General features: G+C 40.0%; 1 protein-coding gene across 1 annotated transcript in view; it reads left to right on the top strand.

Moving 5' to 3' along the window:
- Positions 1-2404: 2404 nt before the first annotated feature.
- The window catches only part of LOC103178026 (glypican-3), an 88279-nt gene continuing 81051 nt past the window's right edge, over positions 2405-9632 (top strand). The window contains exon 1 of the mRNA XM_007892506.2: positions 2405-2628. Within this exon, the coding sequence (XP_007890697.1) occupies positions 2469-2628 (160 nt within the window). The 5' untranslated portion in view covers positions 2405-2468. The remainder of the gene's footprint in view (positions 2629-9632) is intronic.

Here is a 9632-nt window from a genome sequence, read left to right as displayed (position 1 = left end):
TTGTCATTACTTTGAGAAGTATTTCGAATGTAACAAGGTGACTATTTACTGCGGGTAAATAGCTTTGCTGCTTAGTTGGAGTCTAGTGCTCAAAGAGTGACTTTAAATATTCACGAAGGGGAGTAATTTCGCTTCAGGTGCCAAGTGTTCAGCAGTCACTGGTGGTGACAATATTAAATTATTTCACTATTGGAAACACAAGGGAAGTAGTTATCAAGGGACATACAGTGTTTCTATAAAACTTCTTTTTAAAAAAAATCTAACCCTGACAATGTTGGCCATTTAACACACACACACAAAAAAAAGAAAAATGCTAAATACAAATGACTCCTGCCATCTCCCGAGGAACATACAAGTTGTGGTGTGCACCTGATGGCATGATATTCCTGAAATGATTTGTAAAATCATGGCTTGGGTAGTGAGTGCCACACTCGGTGACAATTTACCGCTGGGTTTGAACGTGATGTGGTATTAATAAGGAATGCACTGACATCTGCCATCCAAGCTGAGAGCTGCTATCAGCACAGAACCTCAATGAAACCAGTCCTATGGGATTTCAATGTTGTAATCTCATCTCACGGTTCAGATATCGTGGAGAAGTCTCCGGAGCATCGCCAGTCTTCTTTAAGAAATCATCTGAACCCTGTGAGCATTCCCAGGTATTTACTGTTCTCAAATGTAATCATACGAGCACTGCTTTTGTCAGGCACAGGTAGAGGCTCAATAGACTTAGCATAGCCATGGATCAGAGACAGATGGATGACTGGACGTGCCTTCCCCCCCCCCCCCCCCAATGAATACTCTCATTCGAGGCAAAACGACAAATGTGTTGTTGCTCGGAGTGTACACATTAAACAATCTGTGCGTAGTTGTGCAACTTAACATTATTTTCACAGTGTATTATCCCCCAACCGGGTGGGTTTAACTGCAGGGGAATATATTAACCAAACTGGGAGGGGGAGCTTGGTTCAGATCAAAGCCCCACTACCAGTTTATTCTGTACTCAGACACCCCAGAAAATGATGGCACTTCACAGCGGGACAGAACATCTAACAGACAAAGCAATGTTTCACAAGAGCCACATCTGAGAGGCAGTATTAACCTACTTTGTTTTCTTCAGATGCTGGTGGGGTCGATGCGCATTCCCAGCGTTTTCTGTTTCTTTTCCATTTGCGATTTTCCTTTTTACATTTAGAAAAAAAACCTCAGTTTATTCTGTTAGAATTGTCACTAACTGGTATGAAACTCACCACTCACTCACTCACTCACTCACTCACGTGCGTTTAATTTATTGGCCGCATGAAGTTTTGCACTCAATTTGCAATGTTTACACTGGAAGAGGTTGCTTTTCACGATAAATATGATTCTTTCCCAAACCCCGTTTCCCCCCTCCCCCCAAAAAAAATTGCAACCATACAAAAGCTTAGAAGCATCATCAACTGAACCCCTGTTTCTGGGCAAGAAACAGCAATACAGTGAACTGAACTCTCACTTTGGGAAATAGGTCAGGTTACAGGTATTGCGGATTGCAGAGACAGAGTGACAGATAAGCAGATGACAGATCGCGCGTTTTTTCTCCCCAAACCCTTCGTGGGTGCAATTACCCCCCAAAAAAAAAATCTTAAAATGTACAAACAATCACAATAACCTTTTTTTTCCCCTTCCCACGCATGACCTGCAAATCAGAGCAAATGACTTTTTGGGGGATAGCCAGCCAGAAAAAAACACACAAGAAAAAAAAAAGCTGTTAAGAAGTTAACGTTCTGTCTTAAACTCGAGAAACAGATGTATTCTTTTTGAAAGAGTGCAGTGCGGAAGACATTAATTTAAAGTGTTGTCCACAGATTGCTGGAATGAATGAATGAATGAATGAATCCCCTCGTGGGTATATATGTATATATATGCAGAGCGAATTGGATTACCCGCGGTCGGGGGTCGTAAGGAATGTTAATCGCCCCCCAAAAGTGGGGCTAAGACAATCTCCCAGGCACAGCCCTGCAAACACACAGAGTGACACGAGAGTGACAGCAGCGCTTAATCTCCAATCTTAACTCCAGCGCTTAACATTGCAAAGGTTCGCAGAGGGGAGAGAAAGCAGTGGATTCACCCCCAGTCTCCCCCACCGCCCCCTCTCTCCCCCCCTCTCCCCCCCCCCCATCCGCGGAGACGAGAGCGATCACACTGAACACAAAGTCCCCCCCCCCCTCCCCTCCCCAATTACACGTAGCGTCGAATCAGAGAGAGAGAGAGAGAAGATGCACATCGCTTCCCACTGTCACTGAAGGACAGTTCGGGGTAACTGCGCGCAGTCTCCGGCAACAACAGCAGCAGCAGCAATAACAAGGGTTGGTGGGGGTGAGGGGGTGGTGGTGGTGGTGGGCGGGGGGTTGGGTTGGGGGGGGGGGGGGGGCGTTGAGGGGAAAATCAGCAGAGAGTGGAGAAGACAGTCCAGTCGACAGGTACCAGTCATGGCCTTGACCAGGGCAGGTGGCAGAGTTTGCTGTGTGCTCCTGGCGCTGCTGCTGGCGGCCGAGTGGAGTTGCCAAGTGCCCGGTTGTCACAAAGTGCGATCTGCTTTCCAGTTACTGCACTCCAGCGCAAAGTGGACGCCAGAGGAGCCGGTGTCGGGTGCGTTACATGAGATGGGCAGTCAGTCCCTGTGCGTCTCTCTGTGTGTGTGTGTGTGTGTTAGAGTATGGCCAGAGGAGCACCTGTGTGTGTGTGTGTGTGAGAGAGAGAGGGGATATAGGGTCCATATACCCGTGTGTGTGTCTGTGTATATATATGAAAGAGGGGTTGATATCGAGTGTGTGTGTGTGTGCATTTGTCTGTTAGAGAGTACCTGTGTGTGTGTGTGTGTGTGTGTGAAAGGGGGTGATACAGAGTCAATACCTGTGTTGTGTGTTGGGCGGATTTATGTGAAGGCGGGTTGTCTGTCTGTCTGTCTGTGATCATGGCAGATGGATCTAGTATCAAGAGGGGTGTCCGAAAAGGGCAGAGGGAGGTCATTCCAGGTGGGGTAGAGATGTGATGGAGCAGGGATGGAGGGGGGGGGGGGGGGGGGGAGACCTGATAAGGGTCAGTCGTTAGGAATGCGTTAAAATGTCAATCATTCTTTTACTAATGCGATGGTGAGCTCCTCTCAAGTGGAGGAATGAGCCGTCGTAAGATTGACATTCGTCAAAAATAGTTCACCAATTTAAACCCAAACCAGTCAGTCAGTCAGTGCAGTGCAGTGCAGTGTTGCTTGTGGTCGATGATCCCAAATGCGTGATATTGGGCAGTTTTCCACAGTGCCTCTGCTTTATGGCTGTTGCTGCTGATTTTAGAAGATGTTTGTTAGCTCTTAAAGTTATTAAAGAACAAGGGAGTGAGTCCAGGTCTTTGAAAGCAATAACAAACATCTTGTTTTTTTTTTAAAAAAGTTTAAAATCCAAATATGGAGTCGGATTGAGATTGTCCTGGTGACTTAACCTGCGTATTGATTTCTCTTTAATTTTCTTACATGATGGTTCAATTTTACCTCGTTCCCCCTTCTTCTCTTTCCTTCTGAACTTCCTCCTCCCATTTTGACGTTACCATCTTTTTTTTCTCTTCTTTTTGTGTTTGTGTTCCAGTCTCTCTCTCTCTCTCTCTCTCGATGGTATATTTCTGCCCATCTTCTTTGACCTACTGTGAAGGTGAAATGTTAATAAAGTAACTAATTCAGGCAGCAGTACATAATTGATCTATCTATTCAACCCATTCCATTTCCATAAGATGGTTCCATTTTAAATCTATGATCACAGAATCTTTATTTGTTCACAAAAACTTGTAGCCTATTGTTCCACTTCATGAGCTGGTAATATTCCTCACTTGCTAAAATATCCCCCAAACTCCTGCATTTCCTATTCTCTTTTGTTACCCTATTTTAAAGAATGTCATCCTTTGTTCTTGAATTTTGAACGTGGCGCAAATGTGTACCTGAATTTATCGGTTTCAAATAAAACGATTGAGCCTTTTGTTGGGAGGATATAACCCTCTCATTTTGTAATAATTTATACCCTCTCCCCTAGGACATACATGAACTGTAGTTGAGTGGACAGATGACCTCGTATTGGGTTTCTGCTGAATAAAAATGGCTTGTTAAGGACTCTCCCTCCAGTTACTTTTCCCTCTTTTTGTGTGTAAAAATGTGTGCTCATTTGTTCTCCACAATGACAGCTGGAAACTCAGTGAGGAGAGTACTGCAGACAAGAGCATTGTCCAAACCATGTAGATTAACATACAATTGAAGTAGTAGATTAAATTGAGGATTACACACACACACACACACAGCAGCAAAAACACAATTGTTGCACTTAATTTGAAAATAGCTTAAGAAACTTTAAAGTATTACAATGGATTCACATTCCTTTGTTGCTAATAGTCAAATAAGCACCTTCTTCTGCTCTATTAATATATCATGCAACTTGAGATTCTAATGTTTATTAAATGCTTTTTTCACCACACACAGGAGAATCAACATTCAGACAATGTAAGGACATTAACATTACTGCCGAGTTACGCTCCACAGTTTCTGTATCACAAATCTAAAAGTGTCTTACAGCGCTCATTTAAGTGGCAATGCTTCAGTGTTTGACTGTTCCCAAAACCATGTCCTGAAGGAATCAATTTGACGTAGAAGGCTGCAGTATATCTCTGCTCCTCCTGCATCCAATGCAGAAGGAATTTTTGAATGATTTATTTTTGAGAAAGGACCACTGTTAAGGGTACTACTATTTTTAGAAAGCCAATCTCAATCAAAGCTCTGTAATTTCTTTTTAAAAAATGGTCCACATTTGTCACCTTGTAGCTCTATGTCTGCACGTAGTTGCACATTCACAATACTCTGTTTTTCTTGAGTTCAGCCTTGGAGGGATAGTAACTGGTTTGTTGCTCAGAATTGCTGTACCCTGGAAGAGTTGTCATATCTAGGGCCCAAGGTACAATTCGAATTTTATTGTACATTGTTAGCAAGACTGTTGGGAAAAGTATTTTTATTGTAAAGCAGAAAAAACTACAGATCTGACTCCCATGTCACACTTAATGTATTGAACAAATTATGAAAAAGAGAAAAGTTTCTAAACTTCTTACATTTTCTAGAAATATAGCCTGTGAGTATTTAGTTTTTGTCCAGGAAAACTTACGGTTGACAATGGGCATTCATCATTACCAGTAGGTGGACACCCTGAAGAAATGTCAATTTTAATTCAACTAATGATTAAATGTGTCAAGGTTTTGTTATAGAGATTCCATGCAATACTTCAGGGTGATATTGACTAACTATGCTTCTGACTCATGTTTTAAAATTTGTTTTATCCCTTTCACTGCATTACCATCAGTATTGATTTCAGCACTGAAGTCATTGCTTTGCATTTTATTATCTAGGGATGTTAGTGGTCTATAAAAATAAAATCTTCAGCAGTGAATGTCAGGCTAATTAGCATTTGTTCTTTGGGTTTCTGTTGTACTTTAGCCTTGCTTAAAGGTATTCATATTGAAGAAGCAAAGGAGATCAGAAGAATAAATGAAAACTGCTCAGTACTAGGACATTTTTTTCTATCAAAGCTGTATATTTGCTTTGATTTTTAAATGTTAATTGTGATAGTGATGGTTTCTATCCAGAGTCTATGGAACTGTAATTTGATAACTTGCATATACTTAGATGTTCATTTTATAGAGCTGCTTCATCTGGGATTGTGTGATCAAATGTATATATAAAGAGAGAAAAGTAAATTAACTGGAAGGGTTCAAGGTTTGTGCATAAAATGTTGAAAGGAATACAATTTTCTTTTCACCTTTTATTTTGAAATGTTAGTGGAAAATGTTTGAGCAGTACATCAATTAAATCTAAGATGCATTCACGAACAGTGAACTGAAAAATAAACAAGGAGCCCAAACAGCGATTAAATGTTGTCCTCTTCACATAGTAGCTTGGCTTTGGTCAACTATCAAGCCCAACTCGTTCGTACCTTTTATTTTGGATGTAACACTTTATAAATTGTTTTACTTACCAAAAGTAGACTAACTCTTTTGAATTATCCTCTGGGGCTCGAAAGAAAACAAATGCTCCTCCTTACATATCATTTCCTGGCCCTTGCTTCCAGAAAGTAAAAAGAATCATCCTGGGAGCAAGAACAAAAATAGCACAAGTCTGATTATTTCTTTTTCCTATATGTCTTTCTCCTTCAAAATTGGGCAGTTACTATCTAGACGGAGAAATAAGTGGGGTATCAGTTCCAGACTCATCTCATAATCCAGTCAGCGGTTTGCACCATTTGGTGAGTAAATCCTGCATAGAGTTTGTCAGGATTTATCTTCTCGGTGACTGAAACATTTTTGGGGCTTGGCTGTGTTCTGTACATGAAGCACGTTGTGGGAATCCAAGTAAAAAATAAATTAATAGGCTAGTTGCCCTGAATATCTTTAGGATCCCCATAATCCTCACCCACTTCTATGAATAATTTTTTTTCTAGATTAATAATGTTGCAGAACAGTTATTTATCAAATGGGCCCTATTTATCCTCCTAGGTCTTGGCTACTGCAATACAATTTGCATTGTTTGTTATCAAGTGTTTTGCCTGCAGATTTCCTAAGGAGAATTCATCACTCAATTTGTATAAAGTTTTCATGAATCTTATTGCTTTATCATTTGGCGAATCCCCTTCAGAATGTGTTTAATCAGTGCTGAAAGTTTTTTTTAAAAACAATTTCCCTTTGGAGCCACAATTATGCTTTCTTTAATTTTATTCCTTGTTTTCAGGGCTAGAGCAATCATCAGTGTCCCATTCATGAAATTTTAATATTCTTTTGCCATTCAGCACATTACTTTCAGTAGAACAAACTGGAGATTAAATTTATATGGTCAAATTGAACAAAGTGAAGAAGGGACTCAAAAAATATGAAAGGCAGGAGATTTGTGTAGCACTGAAAGACATTATCGGCCATCACTGATGAGCTTTCTCCTGGAAGGAAGCACATATGATTGTGTCAGCCTAGATAATGACTTCAAGTTCTGATTGGGGTGGACGGTTGGTGGTGGGGAAGAGATTCAAACCTTCCACATTCTGACCCAAGGCAAGGATGCTACCAACTGAGCTAAACTGACACAAATGAATGTCTCTTATTCAATGATCAAGGTTTAGGGATTCAGGGTCATTACTGTGAATTTTGATCTTAAAAGTTTCTCCTGGAGTTATTACTGGAGTTAATTGAGATGCATTGGCACTCCAATTTCTTTGAAGAGAATAAAATTAGGGCTAAACTAGATAGAAAGTATGTACGAGGCCTCACTATAATGTATTCCCTTGTGTAACAAACCCTGCTTATTCTTTCCCATAGTAGAGCATACCATGGAAGGTCAGGTATAAATGTTTCAGTAAATAGAGCTACAGTGTTTGGATAATACCAAAAGTAGTCCATGCGTTCAAGTCACACGGGTGAGGTTTTTTTTTATCTGCGAGGCAGTTTTGTGATTTCATAATTAATTACATTTTATAAGAAACATTCCAACCCTGCTGTGATAACTGTATGGCTATTCGGGGTGAGCGATTTGACCTCTGTTCAGTTCGACTGCCCCTCGAGTCCACCTATAAATCACAGTCAAGCCCGCATTGGTAAGATCATTAAAGAAACAAATGCTTTTGGAAACATGGTCAAGCTACACAATTCTTGTTAGATCATCTGAGGCTTGTGTCCTTCTCGATCAACAGGTAGCAATTTGGTTTTCAAAGAGCCTGAACCTTGCCCTCTGCATATTATAGTTTGGGGTTTGAAGATGATTACTGGCAGGCCCCTATTGCTCAAGGGGTAAGAAAAATCCAATTAATCTTCCACTCAATTCTTCCATAAAGCACAGAAAACTTATACCGAGATTTTCACCCCATGCACCAACTTTACGGAAATCTTTTCTCTATAAAATGTGATTGCTACTGTGTGCCTCTTCTCAGAAATTAGCGCCTTATGCCCCCTCCAAGCCATCATCAGTGGCCAAGCCTTCAGCAACTATCCACCTATCCTGTGGAACTCTCTCGCTCTATCTCTTTATCTTATTACCTCTCTATCTGTCTTTAAACAGTGGTTAGAGCACTCGCTTTGCAAGCGAGAGACCTGAATTCAATTCCAGGCAGGGCGAAACCTTGGGCAAGTTTCCTTACTCCACACAGAGCCTAATAATAATCCCTCCAAAACCAAAAAGAATAATAAATTGGTCATTTTCAATCTACGACTGTAGATTGGCTGCCGCGTTCGCCCACAAATATACAGTCAATTCACTTTACAGTGTGTTCTGTGAAGCGCTTTGGGACGTCCTCCCGACGTGAAAAGCGCTATATCAAATGCAAGGATTATTATTATTATTATCCCACCTAAAATCTAGTTTTTGACTGTGCCTAAGATCACCTTCCTCCTTTACCCTCTTCTCCCTCCTCCCTTGCTCCAAGATGTTATCCTTCGTGAAGGGTTCTATATAAATCCAAATTGTTGTCTAAATGTTTTTGGATTAATTGTTTCTGTTTTTTTAAAAACTGAAATAGTGTTAGATTTCAGATGTATTCTTAACAAAACTCTGGATTTATATCCAAATCTGGTTTGTTACCGGCTCGAGAATTTACATAGACTAATGTGATTTACGAACCTTCCAATCTCTTTGATATCACTTGCACTCAATTATATTAATTTGCAGTTTCTCAGGATTGTTTCTTTGCTAGCTATATGAAAATGTTTGCTCATGGCAAATAAGCACGGTCTAATAACTTGCTTCTGTCTGAAGCAACTACATGTATTAATTATAATAATATGGTTATTTTTTCACACTCCATTATATGCTGCAAAATGACAATTTTACAAATGGTGAAACATATCAAGTACTTGCAATGTTTAAACTAATGCTTCTTTTATAGTTATATGGATCTCTTAACTGTCTGTGATAGCATGGGCCAAAGCAAATCTGGAAGTATGCTTTGGACTGCATGGTTGCAGTTAGCATGGTGTAGATATGCTCCTTCTATTAATTGTAAAAAATACTGACAATTTCTTCCAAATGTAACTGCATGTATTATTTGGTAGACATTCTGTTATTCTCCCTGGAGAAAACTGTTCACAAAGGCTGTTTTTCTTGGTTTTGACTGTAACCTGCAACCTACTTCATAATTAATTTGATTATTTATTTCATTATTTCATTGTGCTATTAATACAAATCTTTTGCTTCAGCTTCAAATGGATCTAATTTATGTTCTTACTAAGCCCTAACCAGTGATTTGTTTTCCCGGTGCTTTTATTTCTCTAAACTTCTTGATGCAGCAGCAAGATTAAATATGCCAGCTCCTGGTTGATTGCGCAATGCTGGCACAGGAAAACTTCATGCAATAAACAAGACAATTTGCAACTCAGTGCCAAACAAAATACAATAAATACATTAAAATACAAATGCTAGAACAGCACATGAGCGGGATCATCATTTGAAAAGAATAAACTGGTTAATGATTGATTCAGATGTTTTTACCATCGCTTTTAGGTGCTGATCAGTGTGCTGTGCATCTTCAAAACCTTTTTAAAAAATGCCAAAATGCTAGATAAAATGTTTACCTTTACGTAGGTGGTGGATTACGTGC

Source organism: Callorhinchus milii, unplaced genomic scaffold, assembly GCF_018977255.1.
Source record: "Callorhinchus milii isolate IMCB2004 unplaced genomic scaffold, IMCB_Cmil_1.0 Scaffold15, whole genome shotgun sequence".
In the NCBI taxonomy this organism is placed as follows: Eukaryota; Metazoa; Chordata; class Chondrichthyes; order Chimaeriformes; family Callorhinchidae; genus Callorhinchus; species Callorhinchus milii.
This window is presented reverse-complemented; position numbering and strand designations above follow the sequence as displayed.